The sequence below is a fragment of the Dreissena polymorpha genome, chromosome 5 (assembly GCF_020536995.1).
Source record: "Dreissena polymorpha isolate Duluth1 chromosome 5, UMN_Dpol_1.0, whole genome shotgun sequence".
In the NCBI taxonomy this organism is placed as follows: domain Eukaryota; kingdom Metazoa; phylum Mollusca; class Bivalvia; order Myida; family Dreissenidae; genus Dreissena; species Dreissena polymorpha.
This window is the reverse complement of record NC_068359.1, coordinates 80327125-80347246: the sequence shown is the minus strand read 5'-3', so window position 1 is coordinate 80347246 and position 20122 is coordinate 80327125. Positions and strand designations below refer to the sequence as shown.

Below are 20122 nucleotides of genomic sequence, written 5' to 3'. Positions count from 1 at the left end.
CTTGGATGAGTTCGAAAATGGTTTTGGTTGCTTTAAAACATGGGGGCGGGGTGTTTTTCCTTATATGGCTATATATGGCTTTAGTAAAACCTTGTTAACACTAGAGGCCACATTTATTGTCCAATCGTCATGAAATTTGGTCAGAAGATTGGTCTCAATTATATCTTGTATGAGTTCAAAAATAAGTATGTTTGCTTGATAAACATGGCTTCCAATGGGGTGGGGCATTTTTCCTTAAATGGCTATAGTAAAATCTTGTAAACACTCTAGAGGCCACATTTACTCTCCGATCTTCATGAAACTTGATCAGAAGATTCATCCCGATAATATCTTGGAAGAGTTCAAAAATGACGCCGGTTGGTTGAAAAACATGGCTGCCAGGGGGTGGGGCATTTTTCCTAATATGGCTATAGTATAAAACCTTGTTTACACTCTAGAGGCCACATTTATTTTTCGATCTTCATCAAACTTGGTCAGAAGATTTGTCCTAATAATATCTTGTTATCTCAGGTGAGCGACTTTGGGCTTTTCAGGCCCTCTTGCTAAACATTCAGCATGGTGTCTGCTCTCTAATTCAAGTAGTTTTTATCCTATCTTCACCAAACTTGGTCAGAAGTTTTATCTAGATGATCTTAAGGCCAAGTTCGAACATGGGCCATGCCAGCTAAAAAAATAAGTCAGAGGTCACTTAGTGCGTTTTAAACATTGGGCATGGTGTCCACTGTTTTTTATGAAGACAACATGCTAAATATTCTGTGTAAATGCGGAATGTGGGGGTATTAGTCAGGTCTGTGACAAAGCTCTAGTTTGATCAAAAATCAGAAAACCACGAATTATTGTGTCTACAAAAAATTATTTCTTTAAACAGGCTTTTTCCGCTCCATTTTGGGAAAACGCCACACTGGAATTTTGGGAATTTCGCGTCGTGAAAACCCCAATGTTGGGAAAAAAAATAATCGCAAAATTGGCTCAATTGGGAAAAATGATCGCATGTAAATAGTGTTTCTTATATTTCAAAGAAGCCATTAACTGGTAAATAACGACTATTGTGATAACTTATTATAAAAATTTTACAAAATATTATGAACATGTGTGATAAGTGCAGGTTTTTTAATCTGAATTTGGGGAAAAGGCCTGGGTTTTTTTGAGTTGTAAGAAATCGCTTGAAGCGCCGGATTTTGAGGAAAATAAGGAAAGTCTTAAATAATCATTAACATATTTTACAGTTTTTAAAACAAATTCAAGGCAACAGATAATTTAATTATGCAATACTTTTTTCTATTTTCTACACCGGATCAGGTTAACTTATATATTTTAAGGTTAAAAAAAAAAAAAAAAAAAAAAAAATTTTTTTTTTTTTTTTTTTTTTTTGGAATTGGGATTTTTTTTTTCAATTGGGAAAAAAACAACCAGATTTGCATTGGGAATGGGGCCGAATTTCGGACCCGTGGCATAGGGCGGAAAAAGCCTGTTAAAAAAAAGATTTTTTTTGCGGAAATTATTTCTTAAAAAAAAAGATTTTTTTTGCGGACACATATACATGATTTTACAGAAACTTTTACTGTATTTAGGCACTTCTCTTTCTCATATTAAATTAACATAATTTTCAAGATCCATAGTGTAACATACTAAGTAAAATTTTACCTGAGCTAATATTGTATAACTAATATCCTCTGTTGTAACTTGTACTATTGTATGTGACTTAAGCTATACATACACAACCAAGCTTTGTAACTAGACCTTTTACAACTTTACTGCAGCTTCTTGCATTGCCCAACAATTATCTCAATGATGATCTACCGGTGCATGTTGCTATCCTAAGCTTTTTAATAAAGATAAGATGTAGTTTTATAATACTTATTTTGGTTTGATTTCATCGTTTGGTGCTCTGGTCTGTATATAACAATTAAGAAGTGAAATGGTAATTTAATTGAAATGATAAATGAATCATGCTGGCCCAAGTGTGTGGTTAGAAGTTCGTAGAAACCGGTTAAGCCCCCGCCCCCCACCAGTGTTTTTGCATTGACCGTTCCAAGGTGGTGATCCGATTTTTATATGTTTGTGTGTTTGTAATGTCTGTGTGTCTTGTCTAGTGCATTTTGTGTGCGTCTCACTGTTGGGCAACTGGTTCCTTGCCATGAGTAAGGGACTGCATTTTATATTGATGTTCTCTCCTGCTGGTACAGCTGAAGTTTTACTTTATGTGTATTCCATTTTATACCTTGACATACGAGATAAATTGTTATGTAAACACCATGAACCATACCTTCTTAATTACAATGAGATGTGTGACTGTGTGTGTGTTTGTAAAACAAAATACAATGCTGTGTTCAAGTAAGTTTTGTTTGAGGGTTGTCTGTTGGCCAATACAATGCCGTGTTCAAGTAAGTTTTGTTTGAGGGTTGTCTGTTGGCCAATACAATGCCGTGTTCAAGTAAGTTTTGTTTGTCTGTTGGCCTTTTCTTGAATACATTAAAAATGGCCTTTAATGGACAAGGTCAAATAACGAGGGATGGATGGTGTGTTTGCCAGGTTATCATGGGGCCGCAATTAAAGAAATTTTCAGACACAACTTACGATTACATGTACTTTATTGTCCCCTACCGGTTTCACCGGAGGGGACGTATGGTTTGCGCTCTGTACGTCTGTGAGTCTGTCACACTTCTCGATTCTGCCATAACTTTAAAAGTTCTTAATATTTTTCATGAAACTTGGAACATGGATAGATGGCAATATGGACATTATGCACGTCATTTCATTTTGTTCCTACGTCAAAAATTTTGGTTGCTATGGCAACAAATAGACTTGAAATACTGCTGAAAATGGTGGTTTTCTGGATCCTGCGATAACTTAAAAAGTTCTTAATATTTCTTCATGAAACTTGCAACATGGATAGATGGAAATAAGGACATTATGCACGTCATTTCATTTTGTTCCTACGTCAAAAATTGTGGTTGCTATGGTAACCAAAAAAAATAATCTGAAAATGGTGGCATTTCTGACAATGGTGGAGCCGGTAGGGGACCATATTGCTTGACAATAGCCTTGTTAATTTTGGGACAGCCATTTTCATGTTGAGTTGTTTCAATATCATAGTATATAAAACTGGGCTATTGCTTTAATATTTTTTATGCAGCCCCCATGTAGTGGGGACATTAAGCATTGCTATTGTCGATCTGCGCCTATGCCCCTAAATTTGTGTTCTTAAACAACTGGGTGCATCTCGCTCAAACTTATACAGCTCATTAACTTAAGGTGTAAACACTAGTAATGAATGCTAGGAGTTTTGCTTGCATCAAAATTTGAGAACATTATGGCTCTTTGTCTGTTTTTTCCCCCTATTGAATATAAAGTCCCAACTAAAGGTTCACTAAGTAAAACTGCCATCTGGCTACTAGTTTATTGGGATAAACGGGAAAAACAAAATGATGCAACTATCTGACCTGCTTCATGTGGAAACAGGCTTGATGCCATATGCAGCCAGCATTGCTGCAGACCCTCCTGCGCACTCTTGCAGTCTTGTCAGGAGCAAGTCTTTCCACTTTAATGATCAAGAAAACCTTGAATGATTTAATAGTAGACAGGGTGCATCCTTCCGTAATGCGCAGGCTAGTTTTTAGCTCTCCAGGCCCCACATGGCATTAGACACATTGTCATGTGACGTAGGGAATAATATTCCATATAAGGTAAAACAGACAAAGGGCCTTAATACACACATCTCTCTCTACGGGGATCTAGAGAAAGATGCATTGTTTTAGGGAACTAAACACATGTCAAGTTCTCTTGGTTCAGCCTGTGCTACTCCTAACCCTCTCCCAATAGGGTGGGGCAATATAAGCCATCACATGATCAATGATTTCACATTCCACATTTATTTCAACACTGTACGATATTTTATTAGTGACATTAAGTGAATGTGTCTCGAGCTCAGAAATACTGTAGGTCTGGTAGTTTTTATAAAGGCAACCCTCTGGGAAAAGGGGGCGTAATGCATGTGTTGAGTGTCATCCTAGACAAGCCTGTGCAGTCTGTACAGGCCAATCATTAATGACACTTTGTGCTTTTATGGGATTTTTTGTTCAAAGAAAGTCTCTTCAAAAAGAAAATCCATTATATTTGGTATTTCACAGGCTAATCTGGGATGACACTACGCACATGCATTAAGCACTGTTATGCTGTATTCCAGTCTCACGTGCTGTATAAAACTGTAAATTTGTTTCTGAAATTATTCACTTTTGTTGTTCAAACAGAATAAGAAATGATGATAAACCTTTATAAAACAAATAAACATATTTTTTAAGTGCAATGTAATTGTGAAATAATTGTTAGTGAAATATAAGATCAAAATATGCTACATATGGATGTCATGTCATCTTCGTTTCGAAAAACCTAAATTCTTGTATATGTTATAAATATCTCTCTCTGACAGTCTTATTTATGTGCTAATTGTGTTTTTATGTTTCAATGCAACAGTGGATATGGTCAGTAAATATGTTTTCTTTATCTTTTGGTAAATGTTCTAGTGCAGTTAGGCTGGGGCTGATTTGGGTACTCACATTTCATCATTTTGAGCTTTTGTATCGGGATAGTTATAAACTGTCACAAATGAAGTCTCCATGAAAGTCTTATTGTTTTGCTGAGTCATATTAGTGTGTATCTGAATGAAATAAAACATAGTTGTGTATGCATTAATATTCTACACATTATAGATGAGCCTAGATCTGGGAAAACAGGGCTTAAAGCATGTGATTTATGTGTTGTCCCAGAAAAAAATGTGCTGTCCACACTGGCTTATCAGAGACAACACTTTGGTTTAATCATGTGTTTTTAATATAAGTAGTCTGTTTTTAAGGAAAATCCAGTTAAGGCAGACATTGTTGTCCCAGATTAGCCTGTGCAGACTGCACATCCATTAATCCCAGTTTTCCCATAGCAAGGCATAAATGCCCAAACCATCTGTAAGTCAATATGTGGGCTAGGTAGGTTGGTCAAGTTTCAAGTTGTCCAATGGATTTTACAGTGTAAAAGTTATTTGTATAAAACAGAAGTCTCATGGGCTTTACCATACAATGTTTGTTATTTTATATACATCTTCATGATTTATATGGCACTGTGCACCAACATAAACCTTTGAAACATGCTAAAAATGAAATTGAGAAAACAATTTGAAAAATTTAGTTTTTATGGCAGGAAATTATGTGCAGACATTTAATAGAAAAACAGTTACTGTGAAACCATTTATTTTCGTCAGCACTTAATTTTGCCAATTTCTGATTTTGAAAAAAAATGCGCCAGTCAATATCTGATTTGTTTGTAATACATGTCCGCCATAAATCGTGATTTCGCAGTTGCGACAAATCGTGGTGGGGAAAAGGGAGGACACATGGGAGTCATGTTTGTCACATTCCAATTAAATGGTCTTATGTTATCAGGTGATAGTAATGGGCCCTTATTATTGTATGCTATTGACAAGTTAATTGTAATGATAAGCGGATTAGTGGGACCAAATTACCGTTAATGAGTGTTTGAAACAACGAAGTCAATTGCCAATTAGTCAACACACTTGAAAAACACAATGGGTAATAAAGTTGTTAACAATTAGCACTTATAATCATTACTATTCTACCTAAACAAAGCCAGCGCAATTGATACAGCTTAACTGCATCCACGTTTTACAGCAATGCCACGAGTAGGGCTGTCACGATTCACCGGTATACCGGTATATCGCGGTGCATGTTGTGAAAAAAATCGCACCGCGGTACGGCGTTGCCGCACCGTTTTTTTTAAAATATTATTATTATATTAGCACAGATATAAATACCTTACATAATTATTTTCATATAGATATCGTTTTGAAACATGTAGAAGCGGTTCAAAAGGGCTAAATAAATAATCCGTTAATATCCAGGTCAAGCAAGCGCTTCCACTTGTAGATGTTTAATTTTCACGTTTAAAATACGGCGATGTATGGGTCTGTACCTTTTTTGGAATTAGGGACAGATTTTGTTTGCAAATAAGTTCATAATTATCCAAAAGATGTTTATTCTATTTCTTATTTTCTTTCTTTAGTATATCGATCGTTCAAAGCATGGCACTTCCGAATCATGTTATCTTAAGATTCTGAATAAGTCGAGGAAGAGTCAGAACGCTACGGATTTTCAATACTGGGCCCGCTGACTCCGCATTTTGAACATGCTCATGAAGCGTTCGATTTACACAGATCGTAGTCACAGCTATTGTAAACAACATGGCGGACATTTTAGAAAAAGACGCGAACAATAACAATGACTACTTCTATCAAGTTTATTACAGTTTCTTTTACAGTTTCTAGTCATACTATGATACCAGTGTTTTCTGATTATTGAGTTTAATAAAGTTTGTAAAACTTGTTATTCTTCTGTTTTCTTCACAGATACATATTCTGTAAAATATCGCGGTACGTACCGCGATACAGTGTTGCCATACCACGATATACCGCAGTACGCTCACGGCGTATCGTGACAGCCCTAGCCACGAGTCAGCTAAGCACACTGTGTTATGTGCACCCTTTTTAGCTCGACTATTATATATGAAATATATATAGTGTAGCTATCCTACTCACCCTGGCGTCGGCGTTGCCGTTTGTGTGAGCATGCAAATGTTAAAGTTTGCGTACTTCCCCAAATATTTTCAATGTCCCTTGACATATTGCTTTCATATTTTGCATACTTGTTTACCAACATGACCCCAACCTATAAACAAGAGCAGACCACTGTATCAAGCATTTTGACAGAATTATTGCCCCTTTTATACTTAGAATATGCATATTATTGATAAATCTATGTTAAAGTTTGCGTAATACCCCAAATATTTCCTCTGTCCCTTGACATACACATGTATTGCTTTCATATTTTGCGTACTTGTTTACCAACATGACCCCAACCTATAAACAAGAGCATACCACTGTATCAAGCATTTTGACAGAATTGTTGCCCCTTTTATACTTTTAATATGCATATTATTTATAAATCTATGTTAAATTTTGCTATTACCCCAAATACTTCCTATGTCCCTTGACATATTGCTTTCATATTTTGCATACTTGTTTACCAACATGACCCCAACCGATTAATTAGAGCAGACAACTGTATCAAGCATTTTGATAGAATTATTGCCCCTTTTGTACTTAGATAATTGAACATTTTGCTTACATTGCCATAACTTCTTTATTTATGATCAGATTTTATTAATACTTTGACAAAACAACACTTACCTGAATACCACAATGGATTCCACCCAAACAATACCCCACGCCCCTACCCAGAATCCCTTCCCCCCCCCCCCCAACCCACCCACCCCCAATTTTTTTTTATTTCTTGTCCTTTTTTTATTTTTGAAAGATCGTCTAATAAATGACCACACCCCACATTATACACTTCTCTTAACACCCCCCCCCCCCCCCAAAAAAAACTTTGTCTAATAAATTATTGAATATGAACAATTTCTCCATGATGGCTTACGTTATACTGTCAAGCACTCGAATAGTCGAGCGCGCTGTCCTCTGACAGCTCTTGTTAGCTCACCTGAGCACAATGTGCTCATGGTGAGCTTTTGTGATCGCCTTTTGTCCGTCGTCCCTTGTTCGTTGTGCGGCGTCAACATTTGCCTTGTAGTTACTCTAGAGGGCACATTTTATGTCCAATCTTCATGAAATTTGGTCAGAAGATTGGTCTGAATGATATCTTGGATGAGTTCGAAAATTGTTACGTTTGCTTGAAAAACATGGCTGCCAAGGGGTGAGGCATTTTTCCTTATATGGCTATAGTAAAATCTTGTTAACACTATAGAGGCCACATTTATTGTCTGATCTTCATGAAACTTAGTCAGAAGATTTATCCCAATAATATCTTGGATGAGTTCGAAAATGATGCTGGTTGGTTGAAAAACATGGCCGCCAGGGGGCGGGGCATTTTTCCAAATATGGCTTTAGTAAAACCTTGTTAACACTCTAGAGGCCACATTTATTTTCTGATCTTCATACAACTTGCTCAGAAGATTTGTCCCAATGATATCTTGGATGAGTTCAAAAATGGTAACCTTTGCTTGAAAAACATGGCTGCCAAGGGGCGGGGCATTTTTCCTTATATGTCTATAGTAAAATCTTGTTAACAATCTAGAGACCACATTTATTGTCCAATCTTAATGAAACTTGGTCAGAAGATTCATCCCAATAGTATCTTGGACGAGTTCGAAAATGATGCCGGTTAGTTGAAAAACATGGCGTCCAGGGGGCGGGGCATTTTTCCTTATATGGCTTTAGTAAAACCTAATTGTTAACACTCTAGAGGCCACATTTATTGTCAAATCTTCATGAAATTTGGTCAGAAGATTTGTCTTATTGATATTTTAGATGAGTTCTAACATTGTTACGTTTGATTGAAAAACAAGGCTGCCAAGGGGTGGGGCATTTTTCCCTATATGGCTATAGTAAAATCTTGTTAACACTCTAGAGGCCACATTTATAGTCCGATCTTCATGAAACTCGGTCAGAAGATTCATCCCAATAATATCTTGGATGAGTTCAAAAATGATGCCGGTTGGGTGAAAAACATGGCCACCACGGGGGCGGGGCTTTTTTCTTTATATGGCTATACTAAAACCTTGTTAACACTCTAGAGGCCACATTTATTTTCCGATCATCATGAAACTTGGTCAGAAGATTTGTCCCAATGATATCTTGGATGAGTTTGAAAATGGTTTTGGTTGCTTTAAAAACATGGCCACCAGGGGGCTGGGCATTTTTCCTTATATGGCTATATATGGCTTTAGTAAAACCTTGTTAACACTCTAGGGGCCACATTTATTGTCCAGTCTTCATGAAATTTGGTCAGAAGATTGGTCTCAATAATATCTTGGATTAGTCTGAAAATAATTATGTTTGCTTGAAAAACATGGCTTCCAAGGGGCAGGGCATTTTTCTTTATATGGCTATAGTAAAACCTTGTTAACACTCTAGAGGCCACATTTATTTTCCGATCTTCATGAAACTTGGTCAGAAGATTTGTCCCAATAATATCTTGTTATCTCAGGTGAGCTACTTTGGACCTTTCAGGCCATCGTGTTTAAACCGGGTTTAGCTTGACTACGAAACAGACAAAGTATGTATCCGTGGATTACATTGGATTTAAATGTCTCATGCCTACGGTAATTCAATCATAATTTTACTTTAACATTGCACATAATTATTCGTTAGGATTTTAAATTTGTCACTCAATCCACTGACAAAATAAAGGGAAAATTAATGCCTGATGAATAATAATGGTTTCTTAGTATTTGATAATGATTTTTATGGAGACTTCAATTTCAATTAAAAAAGCAAGGTTCTAAGTATCATTATTTACTTTTTTCACAATGTTTTGCACATATTATCATATCATTTTATAATAACACAGCATGTGTACCTGCTTTTAGTGTATTGTATTTTGCATACTTCTACTTTATTTGCTTTGTGTGTGTCTTCCACACATCTTACCTACCTGCCTGATATTAAGGCCCGCAACAGTGTAAGGGACCTTAAAGGAATGCCCTAGTCAGTCTGTCCCTTGGAAACATCAGTATTAGCATAGGGGCACCAGTGTGCGGTAGTTATATAACAATAATCTTGCCAGTAATGCAATGAAAAGATCAACTTAAAATGGCAACAACTGACTACTGCTGCATGTAACTGCCTGATTAAGCATGTGAGGCTTTGCATCATTGGACTGTCTCAGACTATCCCAATATTACTCTACTGTTACAACCAGTCATTGGACTGTCTCAGACTATCCTAATATTACTATACTGTTACAACCAATCATTGGACTGTCTCAGACTATCCCAATATTACTATACTGTTACAACCAGTCATTGGGCTGTCTCAGACTATCCCAATATTACTATACTGTTACAACCAGTCATTGGACTGTCTCAGACTATCCCAATATTACTATACTGTTACAACCAGTCATTGGACTGTCTCAGACTATCCCAATATTACTATACTGTTACAACCAGTCATTGGACTGTCTCAGACTATCCCAATATTACTATACTGTTACAACCAGTCATTGGACTGTCTCAGACTATCCCAATATTACTATACTGTTACAACCAGTCATTGGAAGTTCTCAGACTATCCCAATATTACTATACTGTTACAACCAGTCATTGGACTGTCTCAGACTATCCCAATATTACTATACTGTTGCAACTACTCATTGGACTGTCTTAGACTATCCTAATATTACTATACTGTTACAACCAATCATTGGACTGTCTCAGACTATCCCAATATTACTATACTGTTACAACCAGTCATTGGTCTGTCTCAGACTATCCCAATATTACTATACTGTTACAACCAGTCACTGGACTGTCTCAGACTATCCCAATATTACTATACATGTACTGTTACAACTAGTCATTGGACTGTTTCAGACTATCCTAATATTACTATACTGTTACAACCAGTCATTGGACTGTCTCAGACTATCCCAATATTACTATACTGTTACAACCAGCCTTCAGCCTCTGTTTGAGAATGTTTCAATATTTGCTTTTGCACCACTGAGCTCTGTAGATGATAACAGCATGATTGTGTTTGGTGATGTTTGGTTTTGTTATTCCTTCAATGAACAGGAATGGCAAAATTTGACTGCATTGGGGATTGATAAACAACAAAAAAATTAATTTGGCCTCAATAAAATGTTTAAATCTACCTTTGTTTAAGGTATCCGGGGAGGCCCTCCCCCCCTCCCCACCCATCAAATCTGGAGGGGTGGATAAGTGACCCCAGTCAGAATTAAGTAGGCGGATATCTGCCCCCTCACAAAAATTCAAGGGGCGGAGAAGTACCCCACTGTGTCAGCTTCAAGAACCATAAAACGTAAGGGCGTAAATTACGCCCAAAAACGGCAGCCGTCGGGCATCATCATCACACCTTTTTACCGTAAAAGTTACTCAAACAACAATTGTTTCTTATAAGAAGTTCAATGCAAATGGTGAGCAATCAATTATTTATGGCGAGTAAGTTGTGAAAACAATATCCTTTATTAAGAGGGCACTTATCTGGGTCATCAATTGTGACAAGAGGGCACTTCTCCACCCCCTATTTTTCAGCAGGAGGGCAGTTCTTCGCCCAATAAAAGCAGTGAGGGGGCTAATATCTGGCCAGTGAAAAATCTTTTAGGTGGCACCTTTACAGGGGTCAGGTATTAATGTTCGTCTATTTCGTCAGTTGACCGATTGACAAATTTGAGATCCTAACAAATAATTATGTCCAACGTTTAAAGACACAATTAAGACAGATTATCATTGGCATGAGGCATTAAAATCCAACGTAATCCACGCATACATACCTCGTCTGTTTCGTAATAAAGATAAATCCTGTTTTGAAACAAAGGGTAGTTTATTATACGATGTACTTAATTGACATGTGATGTTGCTATAAAACGTGAATTCAGTAAAAAATTATTGAATGAGTTGACTTCTTTAAGGTAGAATAGGAATTATTAGCGCTAATTGTTAACAACTTATTACCAATTGTGTATTATGTATCGCGAGGGTGTTGCAGATTATACAGCCATCACACAGTGGATCCAGATCAAAGACAATAAACGAAATTAAAAAATGACAATATGTGATCAACACCTGACTGAAATTGATTCTGCACATTTATAAAAAAAATCATAAACAACATATTGATTTGTGTTTGGTTGTTTTCGTTAAACTATGATAGTAATTGAATAAGACTAATCGACAATTGGCTTCGTTGTTTCAAACACTCGTTAACGGTCATTCAGTCCCACAAATGCGCTAATCATAACAATGAACTTGTCAATTGCATACAATAATAAGGGCCCATTACTATGACCTGATAACAAAGACTAGTTAATTGGCATGTTACAAACAGGCCCAAGTGTTTCACCCCTTTCCCTACCACAATATGTCAGACATGTACATGTATTACTAACAAATCGGATATTCACTTACTCATTTTCTTTTTTAAACATTAAAAAAGGCAAATTTAAGTGCTGTCGAAATCATCATTTCTTTAAAAATGACAAAATTGTGTGCTAACAAAAATAAATGGTATCCGGAGAGGCGCCCCCCGGAGAACTGCCCCCTTATTTTAAAGGGGGCGGAGAGGTGCCCTCCCATTAAATCTTTATGGCGGAGAACTGCCCTCCCATTAAATATTTAGGGGCAGATAACTGCCCCCCCTGTCAGAATTAAGCAGGCGGAGATCTGCCCCCTCACAATAATTCATTGGGTGGAGAAGTGCCTTACCGTGTCCACTTCAATTAACATGAAATGTAGGGCATCATCATCACACCTTTTTACCGCAAACAGTTACTCAAACATAAATGGTTTCCGATGAGAAGTAAAATGCAAATTGTGAGCAATAATTTACTTATGGCGAGTACGTAATGAAAACAATACTTACGGGTAATTTTACGTTATACCCGTACACATTTTATCCGGTAACAATGTGATTTCAGCACAAGTATATTTCCATTTATCGTCCACCTCACTGTACATGAATGTCATGTAAAAGTCGTGTTTTAATAAGAGCGCGAAACATAGTCGGGTCCACGCAGGAAACGCCTGCGTGTCAATACAGAACAAGTGTCGTAACTAAATATAGGCGTGCAACTGATAACATATACCGCTGTAGTACTCACGAAAGAAAATTTTTATCGGAATTAATGTTCTCTACAAGATTGAATTGAAAATAGTGAAAAAAATACATGCTTATATACGTTTGCAACTCAATGCGTCACTAGACTTGAATGGATTAAATTTCAATTAATGACTTACTGCAATAAATGCACTATTCTTTAATATTATAATAGCTAAAAGGGTCGTTTTGGATTCATTGGGTTATGAACTTTTCGTATACTAATACAGTTTATTTATAATTAATAATAATTAACTTACTGGATTGTCGGAAGTGACAGTTCCCTTGCAGTTCTCACTTCGTCGCTGAGAACATTCCCATCGAATCGTCGACTTGGTTTCCTTTTTCTTTGTGTACGAGAAACCTTCATAGCATTAATTTAGCATAGCCTCTCTGACTTCTAATGAACTCCATAATTGATGAAATGGTTATAGTGATTTGACAGTCTATGCTGCAATTTATACATTTGACGGAAAACAGTTTGCATTCTGAGCAAAGAGTGTCGTGCATTTTCAAAAACGAAATCGGTTTCAGTTTGCTTTCATTTGCAGCCAATTAGGCAGGCTACGAACGTGTTACCGTTAACAATAAGCACCGTGATTTTTTAATCTTTTAATTGGTAGACCCGGCGGACTTTAATGGTTGAGCACTTGTTACCTTTGATGAAAGCCGCATACAGGTTTATTATATTGAACTGTCAAAATCCGTTATTGGAGAAAATAAACAAATAAATTATTGTTTTCAGCTTGCATAAGGATGTAATAAATTGCATACTAATTGTTTATTTTACTGACGGGGAAAATATCAAATAATTCAGCCGCGATAACTTTTTAATAGCAAAAAGGGGAAAATCACGTTATTATCAATATGGCGACGTCAATGCTGATGCAGGTATTATCTGTTGTTTTATACCTTTTATCAATTGCATAAATTTCGCTTACTTTCTAACCATATTAGCAAGAAAGTTATTGGCGTTTTTTGTCATTGTAATACTCGATCTATATATTGACTTGACTCGCCGCGCAATTTCTTTATTTAGGGGGCACTTCTCCGGGTCTTCAATTCTGACAGGAGGGCACTTCTCCGCCCCCTATTTTTCAGCAGGAGGGCAGTTCTCCGCCCACTAAAAAACAGTGAGGGGGCAGTTGTCCGCCCATTAAAAAACAGTGAGGGGGCAGTTCTCCGCCCAGCGAGAAATTTTTGAGGGGGCAGTTCTCCGGGGGGTGGGGCACCTATCCTAGAGCCAAAATAAATGGTTTCACAGTATTTGAAGAGGAAATATATTTATTTCAACTCTTACTGTGCCCATCCCTGCCCGTTTGATGCCCTGCCCTTTTATTTATTATTTATGTTTTTATGATACATATTATAATTCATAAATCTCATATAACATTAACATGTAATTAATGTATTCCTCATTGTAGACATTTTATTTGCATGGTTTAATAATAATGAAAATAATCTATTCTAACAATTATTAATTACATAAAATAAATATGCAACAGGGAGCATTCCAGATTCAGCCGCGCGCTCGAAATGGCCCTTTGGACAAAATATTCTGGGCGTTGGAAGTGCCCTTTTGACAAAGCCCCCCCCTTCCCTTTTCAAATCCTCGCTGGAGCACTGATTGACCTTTCCTTTCCTATGCCAATAATGTAAAAAAATAGTTGATGAAAATGTTGGCCTTTGGAGAAAAATTGAAAATGTCTTCCCCGATAATCCTGTGCTGACTGCAGGGACGACACCGCTTTGATGGAATTTTTGTTTGTTTATAGGAAGTCTCTTCTGAACAACAATCCAGTCTAGATTGAAAGTGTCGTGCCTGATAAGCTGGGACTACACTTTACACACATGTATTGAGTCTAGTTCAGTCTAGATGGAAAGTGTCGTGCCTGATAAGCTGGGACTACACTTTACACACATGTATTGAGTCTAGTTCAGTCTAGATGGAAAGTGTCGTGCCTGATAAGCTGGGACTACACTTTACACACATGTATTGAGTCTAGTTCAGTCTAGATGGAAAGTGTCGTGCCTGATAAGCTGGGACTACACTTTACACACATGTATTGAGTCTAGTTCAGTCTAGATGGAAAGTGTCGTGCCTGATAAGCTGGGACTACACTTTACACACATGTATTGAGTCTAGTTCAGTCTAGATGGAAAGTGTCGTGCCTGATAAGCTGGGACTACACTTTACACACATGTATTGAGTCTAGTTCAGTCTAGATGGAAAGTGTCGTGCCTGATAAGCTGGGACTACACTTTACACACATGTATTGAGTCTAGTTCAGTCTAGATGGAAAGTGTCGTGCCTGATAAGCTGGGACTACACTTTACACACATGTATTGAGTCTAGTTCAGTCTAGATGGAAAGTGTCGTGCCTGATAAGCTGGGACTACACTTTACACACATGTATTGAGTCTAGTTTGTCCAGAGTGTTGTTCAATTATCCCAGAAAGTGATACAAGACAATCTTTTGATTGGGGATAGAGCCCTGTATACACTTAAAGGGGCCGTCCAACAGATTTCACGTTTTGGTAAATTGACAAAATTCTAAAAAAGTTGTTTCAGATTAGCAAATTTTCGTTTTAGTTATATTTTTGAAGAAATTGTAAAAGTGACCATTTACCATGCTCTTAAATATCTATTATATGCATCTTTTGATGATTTGAAAACCAGAAAATTATAAAGCGTTGTGCGACACAAAACGATCAAATAAATTGGAAAGTTCTGTTGTCGTTTTTTTGTGTGGATACCACGAGGATTGCTTATATATGTAAAAAATACATCGGCTCTAAGCATGAGCATGGATGGTCGAGTGGTTTAGGCGGGAAACTTTACTACAGGACTCCAGGGGTCAGTGGTTTGAGCCCTGTTGAGGGTTACTTTTTAGCTCACCTGTCACGAAGTGACATAGTGAGCTTATGTGACCATGTGATGTCCGGCGTCTGTATGTGTGTGCGTGTGTGCGTGCGTCAGTTTGTCAACAATTTGTTTGTGTAGACAGTAGAGGTCACAGTTTTCATCCAATCTTTATGAAATTTGGTCAGAATGTTAATCTTTATATAATCTGGGTTGGGATTGTATTTGGGTCATCTGGGGTCAAAAACTAGGTCACATAATAAAAAAACACCTTCTGTAGACACTAGAGGTTGCAGTTTTCATCCAATCTTTATGAAATTTTGTCAGAATGTTTTTCTTGATGAAATCTGGGTTGGGATGGTATTTGGGTCATCTGGGGTCAAAATCTAGGTCAAATAATAGAAAAACCTTGTGTAGACATAAGAGGTCACAGTTTTCATCCAATCTTTATGAAATTTGGTCAGAATGTTGATCTTGATGAAATCTGGGTTGGGATTGTATTTGGGTCATCTGGGGTCAAAAACTAGGTCACTAGGTCAAATAATAGAAAACCCTTGTGTTGGCAATAGAGGTCACAGTTTTCATCCAATCTTTATAAAATTTGATTAGAATATTTATCTTGATGAAATCTGGGTTGGGATTGTATTTGGGTCACCTGGGGTCAAACACTAGTTCACAAGGTCAAATAATAGAAAAACCTTGTGTAGACAATAGAGGTCACAGTTTCATCTAATCTTTATGAAATTTGGTCAGAATGTTTATCTTGATGAAATCTGGCTTGGGATTGTATTTGGTTAGTCAGGTGAGCGATTCAAGGTCATCACGGCCCTCTTCTTTTCCTTTTTTTAAACTGTGTTCTTGTGCTATTACTGGAGATTTTTAGATCAAATGTTTAAATTTATCAATATAAAGCATTTAATGACAAGCTTCAATACATGCCAAAATCTGTTGGACGGCCCCTTTAAACTCTCGTTATAGGGCTGTCCTTCAAAGACTCAAGAAGCCAGTCAATTATGAATAAGGGATGTATTTGCCTTACAAAGGGTTTGTTTCGTACACAATTTCGATTAACCAGTGTATGTGGCAGCAGGGCTTGCTCAGTTGGTAGAGAGTTGGACTGCAAAACCTGAGATAATGGGTGCGATTCTCAGCTCAACTACATAACTTATTTTGGTACATGTACATCAGTTTAATTGTATGGCCTTTCCCCCATACCTCTGTATAGTCTGCCATTGTTCAATTGCAATACCTTGTTATTGTGCAAATTTATGTTTTCAATAAAGTCTGTGCTATATATGTCATCAATATATTTTATTCAATTTAATTAATAAACTGAAAACAGTTTAAATTTGGGAAGTCATCTGTTATTGGCAGAAGTATTGTGCATAGTACTGGTAAATTAGCTTACCCAGGTAATTGTTGTCAAACCATTGCTGAAACTAGAGGCCGACGTATTTGTGCCAGAATTTGACCCCAATTAATATTCATTGACATGTAACTTTATAAACGAGAACTTTTTATTTGTAATTTTAAAACATTTATCTTAAACAGCTGATATTGTTTTATCAAAATGTCTTAAAAATTAAAAGTTCTTATTGTTTTACAAGTGACTGTTTATAGACACAACCAATGCCATTCAACGTTACAAGTTTATAAAAAGAAGTTGCACCCCATATGTCCAAAGTGTTGAATAATGAAATAAGGAAAAAGACTATATCCATTTTCAGAACAGCCACCAGTGTCACATTCTACCAACCCAATTTACCTGCGTTATGCGAAAACAGATCTTATGATAAATGCGGCAAGCCAAGCTTTAACTTAGCCCGCGCCTATGGGTAGTCTGGTAAAGAGCTTCTCTGTATGCTAACAAGAACCTTGCCTAACCTAATAGCAGACAGCTATTTCTGTTCAGAATTCTCGATTGCCCAAGCTCTGCTGGAGTTATGCTGGCTGCATTTGGCATAAGACCCATTTTTGCATGACACAGCTCAATTGCAGTTTTGCCTATGCCTTATGAAGACTTGCAACTATTTCAGGACACCAGCACAAGGAGTGATGAATATCCGACGTAGCGAAGGCTGGCCAAAGTTTACAACCAACAAGGACCAGGGCAATGTGATGATGTGATACCCTGGCATGTAGATGGAACAGAACACAGGACACAGAACACTGGCTTCTATTGATCTTTTTTGTATCGAACAGTCTAGGTTTCGAAAAGAGTCTGTATTTGAAATACTAACTTATACAAAAATGAATGGTCAGTATTTAAAAAACCAATATGAAAGTTTTTTAGGCCTAGACATTCACGTAGACAGATAAATAACATTCAAATTTTATGTAAGCAAACTCAATAATTTTCGGACACTAAATTTTTTCACAACCCCTTTGTTGGCCAATATAAATATTTTTTGCGACTCAAAATTTTCGGACATACAGATTTTCTTCAATAATGTAGGACTCTTCATTTTCGGACAGTACAATTTAGTGCTGTTTTACCAGATTTCGTCCCTTTTTTCGCTTATCTGGTGTCCATCATTCTTTTTATGACCTCATTCAGGTGATAAAACCTAGCAGGTGAATGCCTTGGGCAATTGACCATATCAATTGTGTAATTAGGTAAATAACCATCTATATGGGTAATATGCGATAGTTTCTCCCCAGAGTGATAACTGTGAGAAATAATTATTGCTCCAGAACGATTTTTATTAAAGTGCATTAACTACAGGTTCATAATAGAGTATCAGTAAATCAAAAGATCATCTTTTAACACTTTTGGTCAAAAAATGACCATTGGAGTAATTTTCTGTACAAAAGAGCATGAGAAATTATTTTAATAAAGTGCAAATATATGTAAAAGTAAATACTATACTGCGTGGTATTTAACAAGCACATGATATAAGTCGTTTATACAATGGTTGTTTTACATGTTACAAACCCGCATCAGATCGATAATACAATTTGTCTAGTTCTTCTAGTTTTTGTCTTAGTTTTTTTGTTTATTACTTTTAAGTGTCAGAAAACATAGGGTAATTACAGCATGTTTGATGTGACACTTGTGCAGTTAAGCAATCTAATGTGTTTTGTGGTTTAAGTTCCTTAAATTGTGTTAAAATATGCAAATTCTTTTTTGTTAAGGTACATGTGCTATCATTGTGAAAATCATTGTATCACTTATGTAAATAAATGCTTAACAAAGCATCTTGTTGTGGTGTTCTAAATTTGTAGCTATTCCGAATTAAACTTGTGTAACTGTGTTTTTTGTCATTACAATTAAAAAGGTGCATGTTAGAAAAACATCAGACGCTAGTTCAGGTCTCATTTAAATACTATCCAATTGAATTTATTTTCAACAATAAATAATGAAACTGTGAAAAAGAACGGTTTTACCGCTATATTAAATGTTAGTTGACAGTTCAGAACCTTTTTGTGACCTTAAATTCCAGGCCTATTTGACCTTGAGAACCCTTTTAATGTGGTTACATTCCACTTAATGTGGTTACATCCCACTTAATGAGTTTACATTCCACTACAGTAGATTCCACTTAATTGAATAGCAGATAATCGAATAATTTGGTTAATTGAATAGAAAATGAAAACACCAAACCATTTGCATCTCTTTCCGTTGAAAAAACTCCACATATTCTGATAGCAAATATGGCGTATTTCGGTTAAATGAATAGCCAATTTTCTATTGCACACTATAATCCACACTATAATCCAGCAAAGAATGTTACAAACCTCCAAGGTTACGCATGGTATCGACGATTTTGACAGACACCCTCAATCGACTGCCTTTGTTTTCATTTCACACCATGCATGTATGCAGCGTCTGTCAAGCGTCACATGACTAACAGGTGTAGTATGCGAGCAAGTACAATGCAAACACTGGAGTCTCCGGTGTGAAGTCAGGTGCAAACTTTCGAATGCAAACTGTCGAGTAACACACTTCAACAGTTTGTTGTTGCTCAGAAACAATTAAAGAGTGTGTTGCTGTTTAGAAACAAACTGTTGACGTGTCTTGCTCGACAGTTTGCAATAGGTTATGGAATGTTACACTATATTCTCAGTTCGTTTTTATAAACCTACACAACTGCGTCACAGTAAAATTATATCTAAACATGATGTCGAACAATCGCAAACGCGCATATTTGTCAAATAATCGCAGTCTTAACACTGCTGATGATGTTTTCACAATAACCAAAATTAAATCCAGTATTGACCAGATTTTCCGGTAATTCAGTACACAGTACATTATCTGTTTCAATACTAAACTACCTGAAAGAGCGTAACGTCAAAGATACAGTATCTCCTCGCAACAAAGTTTTCCTTCGACAGTGTATATACACCCACGCTAATTTTCGAGCGCTTTTTACCAGGACAATACATGAGCAATAGATGTTGCTAGTGTAAGCGTTGGGTAAGCAATAAAATGAAAATGGGAAAAATCATTACACGCACCGTATAGCGTGACATTGTACATTGCTGCATAGTTTTCGCTAGCTTTTTGTTGGGGGCAAAGAAAATACATGTGGACGTTTTATTTAAAGCTAGAAAGTGTGTTT

The 20122-nt window shown here is 36.7% G+C and overlaps 1 protein-coding gene across 2 annotated transcripts in view; it reads left to right on the top strand.

The window, feature by feature from the left end:
• LOC127881112 (nucleoporin SEH1-like) overlaps window positions 1-18756 on the top strand; it is a 43310-nt gene extending 24554 nt beyond the window's left edge. For both annotated transcript variants that reach the window (XM_052428803.1, XM_052428802.1), the window contains one exon: window positions 17597-18756. In XM_052428803.1, the coding sequence (XP_052284763.1) occupies window positions 17597-17687 (91 nt within the window). In that variant the 3' untranslated portion in view covers window positions 17688-18756. The remainder of the gene's footprint in view (window positions 1-17596) is intronic.
• Window positions 18757-20122: the final 1366 nt, after the last annotated feature.